At 25.9% G+C, this 19,732-nt stretch overlaps 4 protein-coding genes across 4 annotated transcripts; 2 read left to right on the forward strand and 2 right to left on the reverse strand.

Annotated features, from left to right (window-relative positions):
* Window positions 1–5,005: 5,005 nt before the first annotated feature.
* Window positions 5,006–9,224, forward strand: MKS88_005818 (RNA-binding protein; the record flags this gene model as incomplete). The annotated part of the gene is made up of 2 exons (XM_067219116.1): window positions 5,006–8,977; window positions 9,177–9,224. 2 exons carry the CDS (start codon window positions 5,006–5,008, stop codon window positions 9,222–9,224), a joined length of 4,020 nt encoding a protein of 1,339 aa, XP_067071023.1.
* Window positions 9,225–9,951: 727 nt separating this feature from the next.
* On the reverse strand, window positions 9,952–12,456 carry MKS88_005819 (uncharacterized protein; the record flags this gene model as incomplete). The annotated part of the gene is made up of 1 exon (XM_067219117.1): window positions 9,952–12,456. One exon carries the CDS (start codon window positions 12,454–12,456, stop codon window positions 9,952–9,954), a length of 2,505 nt encoding a protein of 834 aa, XP_067071024.1.
* Window positions 12,457–15,028: 2,572 nt separating this feature from the next.
* On the reverse strand, window positions 15,029–15,988 carry MKS88_005820 (ADP-ribosylation factor GTPase-activating protein 1; the record flags this gene model as incomplete). The annotated part of the gene is made up of 1 exon (XM_067219118.1): window positions 15,029–15,988. One exon carries the CDS (start codon window positions 15,986–15,988, stop codon window positions 15,029–15,031), a length of 960 nt encoding a protein of 319 aa, XP_067071025.1.
* A 2,520-nt stretch (window positions 15,989–18,508) lies between these two features.
* On the forward strand, window positions 18,509–19,632 carry MKS88_005821 (uncharacterized protein; the record flags this gene model as incomplete). The annotated part of the gene is made up of 3 exons (XM_067219119.1): window positions 18,509–18,576; window positions 18,854–19,391; window positions 19,585–19,632. 3 exons carry the CDS (start codon window positions 18,509–18,511, stop codon window positions 19,630–19,632), a joined length of 654 nt encoding a protein of 217 aa, XP_067071026.1.
* Window positions 19,633–19,732: the final 100 nt, after the last annotated feature.

A 19,732-nucleotide genomic window follows, 5' to 3' on the forward strand; every position in this document is an offset into this window, starting at 1 on the left:
TTTCGACCCTTTTATGTTGCTACGCGTTTATTTTGTTGCAGTGTGCAAACGTTCATATAGCGCATCCAATTAGTTCCTTTTCTTGGAAACTTTGTTTTCCCTATTCCTTTTGCTGTGCTGTTTACTACGCCTTTTACAATACCTTTTATTATGCCTTTTACTAAACCTTTTATTATGCCTTTTACTAAACCTTTTACTATGCCTTTTACTAAACCTTTTATTATGCCTTTTACTAAACCTTTTACTATGCCTTTTACTAAACCTTTTACTATGCCTTTTACTAAACCTTTTACTATGCCTTTTACTAAACCTTTTACTATGCCTTTTACTAAACCTTTTAGTATGCCTTTTACTAAACCTTTTACTTTTTTTTTTTTTTTTACCAAGTAAACGTTTTACAAAAATTACTTGCGCTTATGCGACAAATGAAACATGCCACTTGCAAGAAAGTATTCAGAGAAAGTGCGTATATATAATTTAAAGATAAGAGTAGCTTCATATACGTTTGTACATATATATATATATACTTACATAAGTACATAAATGTGAGATCTCTCATATCAAGTTCACTTACAATATATATATATATTTTTTTTTTTTCTCCCCTCCCCCCCCTACATGAGCCAAATGTTCTTGTTTTCAGAAAAAAATTATTCATTTAAATTTTTTTTATTTCATTGTAAGCTACATTTTTGTCTCATTTAAAAATATTTTTATATTATTTTTGCTATTCATTTTTTAGTCGTCCATTATATTTGGAAATTAAAATACGAACTTAATTCTCGTGTGAAAAGGTACATTTATAATATACACACAAATACAAGCATAACAATACGTATATATTTAAGTACGTATGTATGTTTATACAAATATATAAAGTTAACGTATATTTGTTTTACATCTTTGTTCGCTATTTTTAATTCTTGAAATACGCACACATAACGTGTTTTATATTCACTGGTAACGTGATGAATACTGTGGCATCCGTTATAAGTAAAAAAAAAAATACAAAAGGAGGCGCTATATTAATATATATATATATATGTACGTATGCACGAAGATATGGAAAATGATTTAGAAAGGTTTTCTAGACGGAAATGCTACATATTATATTTATGGCAATATATTTGCGCATGTCACTTCTGGATAAGAAGAAATAAAACACTTTTACAATTATTTACTGAATGATTTTACACAACTTAAAAAAGAACATGGTAAAGTAACAAATAAAAAAGAGTATTCCTTTTTATCCATTATCATAAGAATGTCTGATAAAAAAGAGCCCTTAAAAATGATTCTATTTTTTTTTTATATTGTTCGATATAAAACTACATTTTTTGGAAGCGTAGCAGTTGTATTTTATTCATCCATATTTATTTTGTTTACAGGAAAAGGAAATTTTTGCGAAAAATGAAATACGTTAAAAAGTCTCCGATGGTGTATATATATATATATATATATATACATATTCTTATATATATGCTTATGATTATGTGTCAACAAAAAATCTCCATAGTGTCACAAACTAATAGAATATGCAATTGACAGTATAATATAAGAACTTATCAAATTTCATATATACGATGATGATTACGAAACCCTCATTTTGCCGTATATAAAGTTTTGTTACTTTTATGAACTAAAATTTTTGTTTGATTTTTTTTTTTTTTTAAGCATGTTACATAATATTAGTTAATTATATATAATTAAAAAAAATTTACCCCTTCAAAATATGTTCATAAATAATTTAAAAAAAAAAAAAAAGCATTTCATTTTATAGACCCTTTCCTATATTTCCTTTTTATCAAAAATGCGTAATGTAGCTAGCGATTTATAAGTGCATGGTAAGATGGAGAAGTATCCGTAAAAAAAAGAAAAAAAGAAAAAATACTGTATGAATAAATAAATGAACATATATATATATATATATATATATATATATATATATTATATATATATTAATGCCTATTGTACTTATATATCTGTGAATTCTTGCATACACTGATACATGTTTGGATTATTTCCTCTAGCAAAAATATATAAGCCATTACCGCTAATGAACACATTGATTAAAATTAAAAAGCTAATGAAATGTGAAAATCGTGCTTGGTAAATATTACAGATTAAGAATTTCTATTCGTCACTAACTATTTTTGGTTATTTTAATTTTAATTTTTTTTTTTTTTTTTTTTTTTGCTGTCATTTTTATGTATAGTACATTCTAGTGGTACACTTTTGGAGTTGAAAAATATACATAGTGAATAATATTTTGTTAAGTTATTTGTCGACGAATACTTAGTCAAGATCATTGCTATAGTATTTGTGATGTTTTATTGTTATAAATAAACAGATTATCAAAAGTGATGATGAATTGGCGCGGCTCCTAATTTGAAATTCTTTTCGTTTTTTCACAGTTTCGAAAGAAATTGTTAAAACATTGAAATTTAGATGATAATTTTTAGCAAAAAAAAGTAACTCCTTTTTTGCTAAATAATGTGAGCTTTGTCGTCTGCTGAACTTACCTAATTTATCTATTATATATATATATTATACGTATAAAATAAAAATATTTATATGTTATATATATTTAATAGGTCATATATATAATATATATATGGTAAATATAATACCATAGTTTGTTGTACACAAATTATATTTTAGTGTTATTATATATTTAATAAATAAATAAATAAATAAGTGAAAAGTGTACGTACGTGTTTTATTGGATAAAAGGAAAGAAGAAAATTAATATACATAATGGTGAAATAAAATTTTTGCATTATAAGAATTTGTAAATATATCGAAAATGCAGAATTAAAAAAGAAATCTTTAGTGGGGTGTGGCTATTATTTTATAATAAATTTTAATTTAAAAATTATAATGAAAATAGAATATTTTTTAGCAAAAAAAAAAAAATGTATTAAAATCATATTAAATTATATTAATTTTTATTAACAAAATTAAAATAAAAAAAACTGTTTTATTATATAAATGATATTTTGAAATGCTATCAAATTTTTAATCAATATTATAAAAAAGCACATTTACAATTTTATCATTATTTTTTATTTATGATTTAAGTTAAAAATTGTAAAATGTATTATTAAGGATTATTAAAGTTGTTTTTATAAGAGTTTACATATATTTATATATATTATGTATATGTAAAATGTATTAATGAGTTTTTTTTTATTCCTGTCATATTGTAATTCTCTTTGAAGTGTTATTTTATTTTTTTTTTTTTCTAGCTAAAATTGTATTTTTGATTAATCCAAAAAAGAAAAAAAAAAAAAAAGAGAATTTAATTTTTTTTTTTTATTACACGGTCTTTTTTTAATATGGAAAAGATAAAATAAAAATAGAAAAGAGAAGGGGAAATATAAAATAAATTAAGGAAGAATGTGAATATTATTAGTTGGATAAAAAATTAAACAAATTTTTTTTTTTTTTTTTAAATTGAAAATTTATGTACTTGTATAAATCTACTTTTGATGAAATGCGTTATTTTTATATTAAAATTGTTCATATGTGTTGATTTGGAACACATTTTTTATAAGGAGGGAAGGTATATATGCTTTTACATTTAATTGAATAAAAAAGATATAATATTTATATGAACGCATAAGTGTTTCTTCATCATTTCTTTTTCTTAACTTCTTTTTCGGTAAATATAAATTCAAAAAAAAAAAAAAAATATAAAGAATAAATGTTTGTAACTTTTGAACAACCAAATTGAGAGAGTTATGAATTCTTTTTTATTATTGTTTGAAGTTATACACGTATAAAATATATAATAATTTTAGTTGTTATAAAGGGGGGAAATGCGTAATTTGTAATCACATTCTCTATATTTGTAGCAAATAATTTACATATATTTTTATGTGAATTCATATGTTAAAAATTATAAATGCATGTGTAATTCTGTTGTTTCTTCGAAGATGAAGTTGCTTAAGTTATATTTAGTAAAATGTGCTAGTGTTTTTTTTTGTATATCTTCATTTTTTCGATTGCATAATTTATGGTAACCAAATTTTCAAGTTGTAATAATAATTATTTTGTATATTACTAGTAGAACTTACATTGTTACAACTTTTAAAATTTACGTTGAGATATAAATTTTTAATAAACATCTGAGAACTAACATAGTTGTGTTTTTTCTCGTATGTATATACTTATTAAACTAAATGTACGGTTTATTTTCCTTTACTACTATTTTGTGTAATAAAGGAAGAGAAGAATAATTTATCAAATTTTTTTTGAAAATAAAAAAGGGTAAAAAAAAAGTCTTGCAAAATTGAACTCATTAAAATATTAATTCATTTGAATAATTTCTTTGTCAATGAATAATTTTAGAAGCTTGATATACTTATAGAAAAATAGGCCAACTTTAAAATAAAAATGTACGCAACGAAAAAAAATGTTCAGAATAAGCTTCAAAGTTGGTGAGAATTATATGGTTTTAAATTGCCTTTTTTAAACCAATATATTATTTTCAACGTTTTAAAGGTAGTATATGCTAAAGGAAAAGAAAAAAAAAGAGAAAAACATAGAAAAATAGAGAAAAATAGAGAAAAATAGAGAAAAATAGAGAAAAATAGAGAAAAATAAAGAAAAATTATGAACACTCCTTGGAAGAATAAAACTTTAACAAAAGAATCGCGTACACAGTTTTAAAAAGGTTACGTGTAGAAGACTTTTTTTCATTTATCACAAGTAAAAGATATTAAGGAGATTTTTTCATCCCATTTCAATATGATTAAAAATGCGTATTTCTTCAATATCTGCTATATGTGCGAATTATATGTTTCGTGTAAATTCATAGCTCTATTTTTGTATACTTAATTAGGGTTAGGTGTATTCAAAGGACGGTAGGAACGTAAACGCATGTATACACATGTACCCACACTTATATAAAGGCATAGTCGTTTTATTCAAATAAAGCACATATATATATATGTGCAAAGAGAAATGCTGTATAAATAGGTATATGTGAACTATATTCTATATGAGTAGCGTGTACATTTCTGTAATAATTTTATCTGCTCTTTTTTCTTTTCTTAATATAAATATTATAAGGTCATATAGTATATATGGAAATTTAAAAACCTGTAAGATAACATATTTAAATATTTCTAAGGATTCAAATGATATAAAAATAGATGTTACAGAAAATTATAGCATGTTGGAAAAAGAAGAAAAAAAGAAAAACAGGTACTCATTTTCACCTATGAAAAGAAATAGTATAAAAGATATTAAAAGAAGAATGAAATATAGCGGAAACAATGTTAAGGTAAAAAATAGTAAATTTTTAAAAAATAAAGACATAAATAAAATATTAATTGATGATATTAATAAAGAACGATTAAAAGCAGATATAAAAGCAATAGGTACAAGTAATATAAATGAAAATTTAATTAATCAAAATATTTTACCTTTACCAGTAGAAGAAAAATTATCACCCACATACAACTGTTTGGTATTATGTAAGGGAATGCCATTTCATGTTGATAGTACCCAAATAAAAGATTTTTTTAAGCCTTATAAAATTATAGATAAATATATTATATTTATTAAAGACAAGAAAGGAAATTTTTTTGGAGATGTTATTGTACGCTTTATAAATAAAGAGCAAAAGTATTTGGCTATAAAAAATAAAAATTATAAATTCTTATTACATAGATATATACAGTTATTTAATATTAATGAAGAACATTACGAGGAATATTATAATATAGGGTACAAAAATCCCCCGTCATATAAAAATTACGTCCCAATTAAATATGTAATTGTGCCAAATGACCTTGTCAATATTGGCAGGATAAGCAGGGTTAGCAATAGTAGCAACGCTGGCAGTAGTAGCAGAGTCGGTAGTGTAGGCAGCATAGAGGGTACAATTAACAATGAGGAAGAGCAATTTCATTCGTTCGTGTCTGACCGCAATTATGATGATGATGAAGACACAAAAGAGCTAAGAAAAAAAATAAATCCTGTAGGAATATTACTAAAAAATATTTATACAGGGAAAAAACTAAGAGGAAGAATTACGTCAGTGCACGAATATGGTGTTTTTGTTGATTGTGATGTTTATATAAAAGATAAAAATAATCGTTTTATAAAAATTTTATCACTCCTACATAAAAATAAATTGACCATAAACATCGGTTTACCCTCGTATCCTCTACATGAACAAGAGGACAAAGAATTAATACTGCAGAAAAACATGAACATCATTGTATATGTCGACAAAATTATAAAAAAACAAATAGATGAAGAAGGAGAGGGTAACCACCGTAGCGAAGACTACATCGATATAGTGCATAAGGAGGATAATGAGCTTGCTATCCACACGTCTGATAATTCAAAGGATAAGAAGTTAATTTTTTTTAATCTCACCCTCGATTCGTCCATAACAGAAGAAAAAATTAAGTGGTTTCGAATGATGAAATTAAAGAGGCAATCTATTCAAGAAAGGTTGATGAACTCAAATGTTACTCTATTAAATTTACCTTCAGAAAATGAAGCAAAAACATACAACAAGGGGTGGTCCTATGAGACACCTAACCAACATATGAAAAAACCACCTACAAAAGAAGAAGAAGCAAAAAAGAATAGTTCAGAAAATATGTATAAAAATACAGGGATAAATAAAGAAAACATGAATAATGAAAATAGTGGAAATACAAGTCAACAAAATTATTTGCAGCTTCCCCAAAATACGGACAATCTTAAAATTGAAAGGTCGAAATTGACAAAAAATGTAAAACTTAAGAAAAATGTTGGTAATAGGCCTAGCAAAATATATTTAATGAATAATAGAAACTATAAGAGTATGGATATTAGCGAAGTATACAATAAAGGAAAAAAGGTTAAAATGGTACGATGTCTGAAACACAACAATGGGGAGAAGGAAGAATACAAGGAAGAGGTGGAAGAGAAAGGAAAAAACAAAAAAAATAATTCCACATCAGACGGAGAGGATAAAAAAGAGATAAACAAAAGTAGCAATCAAGAAAAGGGAGCAAAAATTGACCCAAAAAATGATGCAAAAAAAAAAAAAAAAAAGGAAAAAAAAAAAAAAAAGGAAAAAATCATAGATGATACTAGCCTTTATGATGAGTATGAAAATTATGATGACGTTTTCAATGTCGATTCAAGTAGTATAGAGGCACAGGAGGAAGTCTATGAAGAACCCCCAGACGATGCGAATAAGGACGAAGATACTGATGAACGGGGAGGTACAGATAGTCATGACGACAAAGGGCATAAAGGAATAACAAAGAACAGGAAAATTAAAAAGAACGTAAAAAATCATTACACTGATGAAATGAATAGTATACTTAGCGAAATTTTTAGTGGAAATGAAGAAACGAACAATTTCCAAAGTGAATCCGTTCGAAATAACGACGCGCAAAATAGTCAAAGTGGAAAGAATAAAAAGAGGAAGATGTTAAACGTTGCCCGAAATACAGGTGGGGAGAATGCCGATAATAATGGTAATATTGCACATAAATGTGAAAATACAGTAATTATGAAAAACTTTGAAAATAATAAAGATAGAATGAAATGGACAAATGATATAAGAAAAGAAGAATCGCTGCTTTATTCTAAACTTTTTGGCCTAAAAACTGATATAAATGATTTCTACTCAAATGGAACAAGTGTTAAGGATACCTCCAAAAAAGGTAAAGGATTAAGTGATACAGAAGAACATATTAAATTGAATGAAAAGGAATCAAGTCGGGCTATTCCAAATGATGAAAAAGAGAACTTGGAATGGGGTGGAGGTTTAGGATCTTCGCGAAAGGGGGATATGAATGGAGGCGAGGAGAAGGGGGAAGAGGATGAGGAAGAAGATCGTGACAAACAGAACGAAACCAACAACTCCCCGTTTAAGAGAAAATTACGCAAAAGTGATAATGTTATGATAAGTGCCTTATTAAAGGGTGATAGTGATACCCTTGACTTTTCTCATTTCTCTGATATGCCAATGGAGGAGCTAAAAAAAGAGATATACAAAAGGAACTTTTTATTACCAGTAGAAATATCAAAAGACAGTTTAAGAAATAGGTTAATACAAATATATATTTGTGAAAAAAAAAAAATAAAATTTGATAATTACCCTATTATAAGGTATTATTTGTTTGATTTCCATTTGAGAGATGAAGAAATGAAATTACTGATATTAGCAAACAGAAAATTTTTAAATAAAAAAAATATAAATAAACAATTATTAAATACATTAGATACAAATGAGCTGAAGTATTTGCTGCACAAATCTATGGAACATTTCCGATTATGGGAACCACATGATTCGGTTAAGAGAAAAATTTTAAATTTAAACAAAGACTTGTTATTAAAACAAAACATAAGTAATACTGATAATATTGATCAGAAGAATTTAATAATATTATGGAATGATTTTAAGGATTTCATGTTAAATTTTGTATATACATGTGATGATCATTATGACACGTTTGAAAATATGAACAATTTGCATTTTAGCAGTAGTGATAGCTCATCATCGTCCATTAGTGCATATAGCAACAGTAATAGGAATAGCAATAGTAATAGTGGGGGCACAAATGAATATATAAGCAGAATGAATAATATGGAAAAGGAAAATTTTTTCACAAGTAATAATGATTTATTTAATGATATGCAAGAAAGGGAAATAAATAAAAACAAGGATGAAAATAAAAATTCTTTTGATCAGGCATTAGATTCTTTAAATAAACATTTTGAAGACAACGAAGTTGATGACTTACCAGAAAAAATAGATTTAAAAGAAGCAATGAAACTTTTGAACAACAGAACATATCTAAAAAAGATTAAACGTTTTATGAACAAAACATCAGATAATGTAACAGATGAAGATTACATTCAGAAAATTATTCAGCATATTTTGAAACATAAGAAATATTTTAAGGAAAACCTAAATGAGGAAATCTTAAAAAAAAAGCCATATGAGGATTTAATTGTGCGTAACGAAAAAGAACACATCCTAAGGGGGAAGAGTGTGCATTTTTGCTAACACGGGGCCCTTTCATATTGTTTTATTTGGCCCGAACGTTGGTAGTATATACATGGGTATGTATATATATATATATATATATATGCATATATACTTATATTACACGTATACACATATTTTTACGCTTTACACCCCCCCCTTTCAGGTTATGTTGGATCAGTTGCCCGCCGATTTACTGGAAGAATTATTTTAAAAAAGTGCTAACTTATGGCATATTGTATTTCCATTTTACGCCATATTTTGTTATATTTTGTTTAATTTTGCAATAGTTCATATTTTTTTTTTTTTTTTTTTTTTTTTTTTTTTGTGTTTATGTATTTTTCCTTTAAATGGTCATTTTTTAAAAAAAGTCAAACTAGCTCTTGGCCCTTTTTGATAAATTGGTTGACTTAAAAAATTTATTTAAAAATTGAAAAAGTTGAAAAAGTTGAAAAAATAAAATAATAAAGTAGTAATAACAAAAATTTATTCAATGATAATTTAGTTTTCACTGTATAATAAATGGCTATATATACATATATATATACATATATATATATATATATATATATATATATATGTGCAGCGGCACATACATGTACGTGTACTCAAAGTATAGGTGGTCGATATTGCGGTATAGTAGAAAGTTTTTCAGCAGTGGGTAATCCCATATGGAATATTCCAATGGGAGAGGTTAATTCGTGGTGGGTTATAATTTGTGTTAGGTTGTAATGCGTGATGAGTCATGAACATTTGAGGATCCAAAAGGTGCATTGTTGAAATATGTGTTATAATGCAACGCTATAATACTACGTCAATACGAAAGGGCAAATTACATAATGAATAGGCATTAGTAATGAACCATTTTCCCTCTATTCCTTGCTGTTAAGGAGAAACCACAACTTCTTTATGATGCGTGATATATGCTTTACAGTGTATGCCTAAGAGTACAAGATGGAATATGCATTCCTCAGGTATTTCATAATAGTGCTAACTATCATCTTATGCCTCTCGTCTGTATTATTGTTCTCCATATCGCTACGTATCCTATGAAGATATAAAATTTGTTCTAAAGATTTGAACACGCCAGAATATAGCACATTTGCATTTTTAGAAAAGGTAACTGATTTATATACATACATAATAATCGTATTATTTGCATCCGAATATCTATCTTGAAATGCTTGAATCCATTGTAAAGAAACAAATAATAAATCAGTGAAGATTTTTTGAATCTCTGTATCCATTAAGTATTTGTTTGTCTTCATATATCTATCACCCAAATATATCTTCAATGCTGGTTTAATAAATGGAGCAAACGTCAACATAACAGCAAGGTAATATTTCTTCAAATAAATTTCATTTTTAGTTGTTAAAAAATTTATAAGATAATTAACTAACATAGGATTTACATTTTTAAAATAAGAATTAGAAAATAACAAAATAATATCAGATGCTTTCACGTTGTTGTCTCTTATTTTATTTTTTGTTACTGATTTGAAAGTGCGACACATGGTAGTATTTGATAGCATAAATTCGAATGTATTCAAAATGTATGTGTTAGGCAACTTAAATAAAACATTTCCTGCATTTTTATCCTCTTCTTTATATGCCATCGGTTTAATATCTAGACATGTATTATTATTTTTCGAATTACAGTGAACAGTAATATAAGACATTGCATAATCATAATTTTTTAAAAGTTTTACATCATTAAATGCTAACTCTTTCATTAACAATGATTTTGTTAATTTATTTTTATTCTTACTTATACATTGTTCTGCGGCTTCTTGTAGTTCTTTTGTTACTGATATGATGTTATCTGTATTACTGTTACTTTTAAATAAGTTTTTCAAAGGATTGCTAGAAGCAGATCGAAGAATTTTCCTTAAAAATAAATTATTTTGGTATGCATTAAAAATTGATACATTTAGTGGTTCTATTGATTTCCCTTCATTTTTTGAATTCACTTTATCGAACTCTCTTTGTTTTTGTGTAGAATCACTGTTAGATGGACTTTTTCCTCCTTTAAAATTGAATCTCTTTTTTCTAACCTCATTATTGCGATCAATTATGCGGTTATTGGTAACGTCATTATTTTCGTTCCTATTATTACTGTTATTTCTAAACCTGTGAAAGAACCCATTCCTTTTATCGTTTCTCCTTTTTAATTCTGCCACATATTGATGCTCTTTATTTCTTCTCAATAATTCATTATTATTACTATCATCAGATTTCAAATTTTTTAGTACACTATAAAATTCTCTTGATTCATTTTCCTTTTGTGATGATAATTTTTTTCTAAAATCGTCTTCACTATCGTTTGGTTTTATACCCCCTCTATACGTGTGCAAATAGGAAATATTATCTACAGGTAAAGAGTACTCCGATTGAACATGTACACTTGCATCTACACCTTCATCTATATGTTCATTTTTATTTACATCTGAATATGCGTTATCTCTGCGTGATCCATAATTTAACGAGGAACGACGGGGAGATTCCTTATATTTCGTATCATCACTATGTTGGTAATTACTTGGAATACTATTATATATAGGGTTAACTGAGTATGCATAATTATACTTATCGTCTATATTTTCATTATAAGTACTACTGCTACTGCTTTCATTTAATGGTTTATAATTCTGATATGCTGCTTCAGCTTTACTGCCTAACTTTGAAGGTATAAAAGCAGCGTTAAAATTTTCACCATTTTGTGGTCTTAAAAACTGGATATCTTCATATATATCTGTGCCATCATATCCATTTGATAAGTTACTGTAACGATTATTTAGGTTATCATAAATGTCTGAATTACGTTTAAAATCATCTATACCAAGTCCTAAATTTTTCCTAAAATTATCAAAAGATTTACCTAAATAAAAGTTTTCTTTCTTATCTGTCCTTTCGTATTCATCATCCACATCGCGACTTTGCTGCGAGTACATTTTTGATAAGTTATCTTGTGCATAATTTTGCTTCAAATAATCTTTATTGTCATCATCATAATCATCATTGTCGTCATCGTAGTCATCACCATTGGTAGCAGTGAACTCTTGTGTTTTGTTCATAGGAGAAAATTTTCTGTTCGTATTGACATAAGATGGACCTTCCCCTTCATTATATTCAAGATCCCTTCTTCTACTTAATAATTTTTCTCCATTGTCAGAATTTTTTTCGAATGGGTTGTTTGTATTGAAGTCAGTGGAAGGATTACTTAAGTACGAGGTACCAGATGTATCTCTTTCATGCGAGATAGCAGACGGATTCCTTCTACTCGAGATGGAAGATGTACTGTTTTCATTTGTAAGGCTTTCAAAATTTCTTATGAGGTCACTTACTTTACCTCCTCTCTCATGCTGTCCCCTTACATTTTCAGTATTCCAGGACAAAAAAAAATAAACTATCTGGACATAAATGAATAATATGTACTTTTCCTTCATTAGGGAAAATAAAAAAAAAAAAAAAAGAAAGAAAGAGTACAAAAGTGAAAAACTTACAATTTTTTAAAATGTTTGTATAAACGTATAAAACTTTGGTACATGATAATACATTAATTTATAATATTTGTTTCTTTTTGAAGATATAAAAAACTGTTTACTGATATTAATTTTGTTGTATCCTTTTCGGGACTGTTTTAATTATTCCGCTTTGGAAAATATAGACTCGTCTTATTTTGTTCTATATTGCTTTATTTTGTTGTACGTTATTCTTTGCCGTTGTTCTCCCTCTTACCGCTTTATTTTATTTATTTCTATATATTTTGTACTTATAGATACTTTTTTTTTTTTTTTTTTTTGTCCACCGATTATTCAAATTTATTTTTGTCCATTTCGGGTTTTAGCTGTTTTTTTCATTTCAAATATTTTTTCTTTTAGCTATCGTGTCCAATTTGTTCATTTGATCATAGCTTTTCCTTTTTTTTGTTAAGTTTTTTTTTTTTTTTTTTTTTTTTTTTTCTCGCTATTTTATTGGCTCATTTTTTTTATTTTAGCCTTTTTTTCATTGCAAGTTTTTTATTATTATAATATTTTTTTTTTTCTAGCTATATTTTTTTCTTTTTTTTTTTTGACTGTTTCCTTTACAACGGTTACTCATTCGGAATATAGTGAAACTTGAATAAGTCTACATTTTTGTGTGGAAATAATTGTGTTTTTAATTTGTTTTTTGAGGTGTCTAATCCTAATATATCTTTTGCGTCTTTTGTCATGATTTCGAGTATATTTCATATGAATATAATTTTGAAAAATAAAATAGTGTATTTTTATTATTCTCCATCATGTAGTAACAGTTTTATTAACAAATTTTCTACTTTTGCCTCACAGATTATCATTAATGAACAGGTATATGCTAATTTATGCTATGTGTTGTTACAACAAAAATTTATTTTACATTTGTGCCATTTTATGCACAAAAGAGAGTACAAAATATTTTACAAAAAAACTGCGGAACGTTTTTAACGTAGCATATGTTATATATGTTGCATGAAAAACGTTATGTTCTTCGATATGGAAAAATTTAAAAGAAGGCGAATATATATTTGGTGAAGATCAATTTTATCATTATATAGTTAATTTGCACAAGTATTTTTTTTTTTTTTTTTTTTTTTTTTTCTTCTCATTGTATAGATTATCATATAATATCAAAGACGCATAAAAAGTGTTTTAATTTTTCTCTGAACAACTACAAAAATGAAAGAACTTCCTTTTTAAATGACGCATATTTTTCGTTTTGCAACATTTGTAATAAAGGTATGTAACATACCTTGAACAGATATTCATTTGTTTCTATGCAAATTCGTGAGTCTATGTGGGTGATCATATTTAATTAGTTACCCAGTTCACTTCAAATGATGGTATACATCATATTTCACACTAAGGATATTCCATCTTATTACTCTTTATCTCTCTCGTCCATTTCGTGTTCACTTTCTTTGTACTGAATAATGGCGCCATAATACGAGTTTGTAAAAATATAGGAAATAAGAAGAGAAAGCAGCACATGTTTACACACTTAGAATGATACATAAATGCAATGCTTAAATGTGTTATATTATTACTATAAATTGAAGGAATAGTAAAGTATTTATACATATAATTATAAAAAATGAACGAGGTTAAAAGTGCAAGAAGCGTTTCGAGCTTGATTCGACGCATTAGGATGACATATACCTTATTTAGCATTACATATATATATATATATATATATATATGTAGATGCGGAAAATTAAAAAGTCAGACATAGCTATAAATGTACACATAACTGCTATTTTACATAAGTATAAAAAAAAAAATAATAAAATAAAAAAGCTAACTAAAAACGAAATACCAAATACTTACATTCAAATAGAGTAAAAAAATGTAAGGCAAAATAACACAGTGAAGGTTTAAAAAAAAAAAGAGTGTACACCTTCATACTTTTTTTGTTATTTTTCATAATAACGCACATAATTATGTACGAAAATGGTCGATATTTTTATGTTAACGACACATTTGGTCTCGGTTTAAATATCTATTAAATTTGTTATGAATATGAAAAAATCATAATTTTTTGTTATTATGTTTATAATAATAGTTGGAACACACATAATAAATTGTGAAGAAAATGGTTTGGTAAAAAATGCGATGTAAAATGGGATGCTAAATGGGATGCTATATGGGATGCTATATGGGATGCTAAATGGGATGCTATATGGGATGCTAAATGGGATGCTATATGGGATGCTATATGGGATGCTACATGGAATGAAAAATTGCACTGAATACGAATTTTTACGCGTGTATACATATGGAAGAATATTTTCTGATTATACATAATATATATATATATATATGTATGTATATGCGCATACAAAAAAATTATGTCAACTGTCTGAGGTCTCATAAAAAAAACACCCCTGTGCTTCTTCTCAATTCTCGCTTCTTCACGTCTCCTTACATAATGCTATATATAGTTAATATTTTTCCTCATTTTTAATGCTACGCATATTACTGTAATGGCTATTATAAAACAGTTTCAACTATGATTTGTGTTGTAATTTACATATTCATTATTCTTATTGGAATTGTTGAAGTTCATATTTTCATTATTACTGCTATTAGCATTGGGGATACCTGGAATTGTACTTGCATCTGCATTGGTATTTGTATTGTTCATATTAAAATCATTATTTTGAAAAAAGAAATTGCTATTTGTCCTTGATACAGTTGATGATATACTAGAGATCCATCCACTTGCATTTTGAGTAACGTCTTTTATTTTACTTTGCCCTTTTTCCCACCATGGATTATCACTTACATTTTCTGCAATTTTTTTTGTTTTTTCTGAAAACCAACTACTACTATTAATTAATGTATCTTTTGTTGTTTCGATAATTTCATTTTTATTTAAATTATTTATTGTATTTGTAGTCATAGTTTGTGCTTTATTAATGAAATTTGAAAAAGTAGCTGACACATTTTCCAAAATGTCCGATGTATTTAAGGATGGAATAAAATTCTGTTGATCATCTTTATACATATTATTTTTATTATTTTCGTTATAATTTATATTTTCATTCACACCATAATTAATAATATCTTTTCCTTTATCTAGAGATAATGGAGATGGTGGATCAGAATTATGAACAATGGATCGAATTATTTTCCTGTAATGTTCAGCTGCTTTTGTTCGATATTTTCTTTCTGGAATAAAATCATTAATACCATAATTTTCTAAATATGTCTGGAATTTTTTATTACCTCCTTTATCCATATATTTTAATTGTTCATCTGTAAATATATCCATTTTTATACTCCTTACTATACTTATATGTACTCCCAAACTTCTATGAACACCTGAACAGTTAATGCACAAAAATATTCCATGATTTACTGATACCCAGTCAGGGTTTGATATCCCACAATCAAAACATTTATTGTTACTATCATCTTCTTTTTTTAATTTATTTATAACTTCTATAGCGGCAGAATTCATTTTGTGAAAAAACTCAAAAGGTACGTACTCTCGTTTATGCGTGCGCGCGTTGGGCCGTTCACATATGCTTAAACATGTGTGCATGTACATACATAATATATATATATATATATATATATATATATATATAATATGTATTATATATGTATGTATATATGAGTGTACTTATTCGCGTATATGTACATATATAAATACACAAATGTTCATATGTATATATGTATGTACGTATATAATAATAAAACGCTACGGAAAAAAAAAAAAAGCCGGAAAGCAGCACATCAAATATGTACGACTTGAGAGGTGAAAAGAAAATATTTTTATAAATTATTCAAACAGTGTTATTAAAATGGGACCTCCATGAACACAAAAAAATGAGGGCGATGAGACTAAAAAAATGATAAACGTAGTTATATATATTTTATAAGTATATGTATGTGTACATGTGTACATATGTACTTATACATACACATATATATATATTTATGTGTATATGTGTGTATGTGCATGTATATATGCATATATGTACGTATATGTAATAATAAAGTAAAATGGGAAAAAATTAATGCGAATTGTTAATGGAAGAGTTAAAAAAAAAATAAAGTAAAAGGTAAATGGAGAAAAACTAAAAAACAGTATAAAAAATAGAAGCATAAAAACAAAATCAAATGCACTAAATAATCGAATAAGTTAAGAAAATCTTTGTTACGGCATAAAAAAAAAAAAAAAATAAATAAATAAATAAAATCAACAAAATGCAATGCAAGTAAATTTTGTTTCAAAATAATATGCGAATTTTTTTTTTTTTTTTTTTTTTTAAATAAAGAAAAACGGCAAAATGAAATGCATTAAAAATGTTAAACAATGTATGAAGAAACAATTTAATTTTTAATTTTCACCCTTTTGAGTAATTTTTTATTAAACGTTTTATATGCATATATTGTATGTATATATATATATATATACATATATACATATACATATATATATATATATATATATATAAATATTTTGTATTATATTATATGCGCGTAGGAAGGGTAATATTGTTGTTTAAAATATATTACGTTTTAATGATTATTCGATTTTGTATGTATAGGTAAACATAAATGCATTTTTTTAATAGCTCAGTCCGATTTTTATATGTATTTCATACTGCTTTATTTTGTGTTGCTTTACGAAGCAAAAATGTAAAAAAAGCACAAGAAAAAATTGATAAAATGATTGTATATGTATATATGTAGGTATATAAATATATGATGTAGATTTTTAAATTTATAAGAGAAAGCCAAAAATGGAAAAGCTTGAAAAACGAAGAAATTTAAAATAAACTTTAATAAGTTGCAAATATTACGCAATTTGTTCTTATTAGATAAAAACAAACATGCAAATACTTTTAATTTAGTTCATATATTATGTCTTTGTAATGCGTTTTCATTTTTCAAAGCAGAAGAGAAATAAAAAAATAAATTTTTTTTTTTTGCTGTGTTTTTAAGCTGTTAAAGATTCAGGAAAAGCTTTGAATCAAAAAGCGTTACAACTTAGCAACATTACGTGAGCATGAATAATCATAAATAAGAAAAAAAAAAGAAACTTACATATATACATAAATATATGTATATATTTATGTATTTATCTATATATAAATATATATATGTATTCGTGTACGTATAACGTATGTGTAAATGTTCGAATATTTGTAAGATTCCCATGAACAAATTTTTTTTCAGTAATATTCATGTATATATATATGTTATAGGAAGCAGAAGTTTCTTATGAATTATGAGTATGTGCATGGACATATATGAATCTTTTAATTGATGATAACAAATAAAAATAAGGATATATTATTATTTGGCTTTTATAAGAGAATAGTCTTCTTTTGTTTGTCATACATATCCATTTTTTTTATTTCCATTTAACTTTTTATAAAAAAAATTATTTTTATATGTTATTAATAGTTTTTCGTGTTTATATGTATACATGTAAATTAGGGCGCATACATATATATATATATATATATAATAATAGTAATAATAATAATAGTAATAATAATAATAATAATAATAATAATAATAATACAAGGAATCCTTTTTAATTTTTTTTTTCGCTAGCATTTATATTTAAAAAAAAAAAAATTAAGATAAAAAGAATTCATTAGTAAAAATGTGTTAATTCAATAACCTTATTGATTAAGTGTAATTTTTTAAATTCATAGATGAATAAATTGCTAATTCAGACGACTAACAGTGTTTTAATGTACACCTACATAAATATATATATATATATATATGTGTAGTGCATAGGTAGTGTATGTAGCAATTCCACCTCTCATGTTGATTATATCAAGTTAATGCAACCATTTTTCCAATTAATGGTTCATTTGATGCTCTAAATTTTTCAACAAAAAAAAATATTTGCAAAGTAAAGAATATTTGGTGTATGCATTTATACAACGGTTGATTTGCTATTCTTTTGCTTTTTCTTTTTTCTTCTTTTTTTTTTTTCTTGTTCACAATATTTATGCCGAAACAAAGAGGATTTCGCCCCCAAGGGTTAATTGCCCCGATACAAAGAATAAAATACACTGGGTAAAAAAAAAAAAAAAAAATAAATAATAAAAATAATAAAATTAGCAATTATATATTATATGCAATTACTGCATATATTGTGTTTTGTGACTGATAGTTAGACATATTCTGTTTTATTTTTTTAAATTTTCTTCAAGTATTTATGCTGCTTTACACCTGATTCTTTATTAAGAGAAAACCATTGTTCGGACGTGTAATATTATATGTTATGCGTGTTTATACATATATATATTATGTTATATGCACATGTGCATGTGAAAACCTTTTATTTTGTCAGGCCAACTATATTAGACAAAATAAACAGAGAGAGTAGACCAACATGGGACGATTTAAAGGATCGAATTAAAAATCAAGAGGGAAATAAAATGCTAGAAGAATATGAAAACGCAAAATATCTAGAGGAATTAAATAGAAACAGACAAGAGAAAATAAAGGAACAGGAGAAAAGATATATAAAAAAGTTAAAGAAGGAATACAAAAACAAATATAAGAAAAAAAATGATGATAAAGGAGGGAGTAGTAATACTAGTCGTAGCAGTAGCAGTAGCAGTAGCAGTAACAGCATTAATAGCAGTAGTGTGAGTGACAGTTCCTCAGGCGATAATTCAAAAAAGAGAAAAAAAAAAAAAAATAAAAAAGAGAAAAAAAATAAAAAAAAATACACAAGTTCATCACATTCAAATAGTGATGATACCCATTCAAGTAACACACTGTCGAAACATTTAAAAAAAAAAAAAAAAAGTAAGAAGCGTTCTTTGTCTAACTCTAGCTCTAGTGAATCACATGATAGGAAACATAAAAAGCATAAAAAAAAGGTATGCTTTTTTATACCCTCAGAGTACACATGTTAATATAAGTTTAAATCTGTATCTCTGCACTGCATTACACATATGTACATGTATGTATATATATACACACTAATAAATATGTTCATATATACACATGTACATATGCATATATATACATTTTGCTCCTATAAATATATAAACATTAATTTATCATTTACAGGACGATGTAAACCCTTATAAGTTATCAAGTTTCTTTAAAATGAAATGAGAATAAAAAGTAAAGTTAAAATTGAAGCTACAATTGAAGTTAAAAATGAAGCTACAATTGAAGTTAAAAATGAAGCTAAAATTGAAGTTAAAAATGAAGC

This window comes from Plasmodium brasilianum, chromosome 14 (assembly GCF_023973825.1).
Source record: "Plasmodium brasilianum strain Bolivian I chromosome 14, whole genome shotgun sequence".
Classification (NCBI taxonomy): Eukaryota; Apicomplexa; class Aconoidasida; order Haemosporida; family Plasmodiidae; genus Plasmodium; species Plasmodium brasilianum.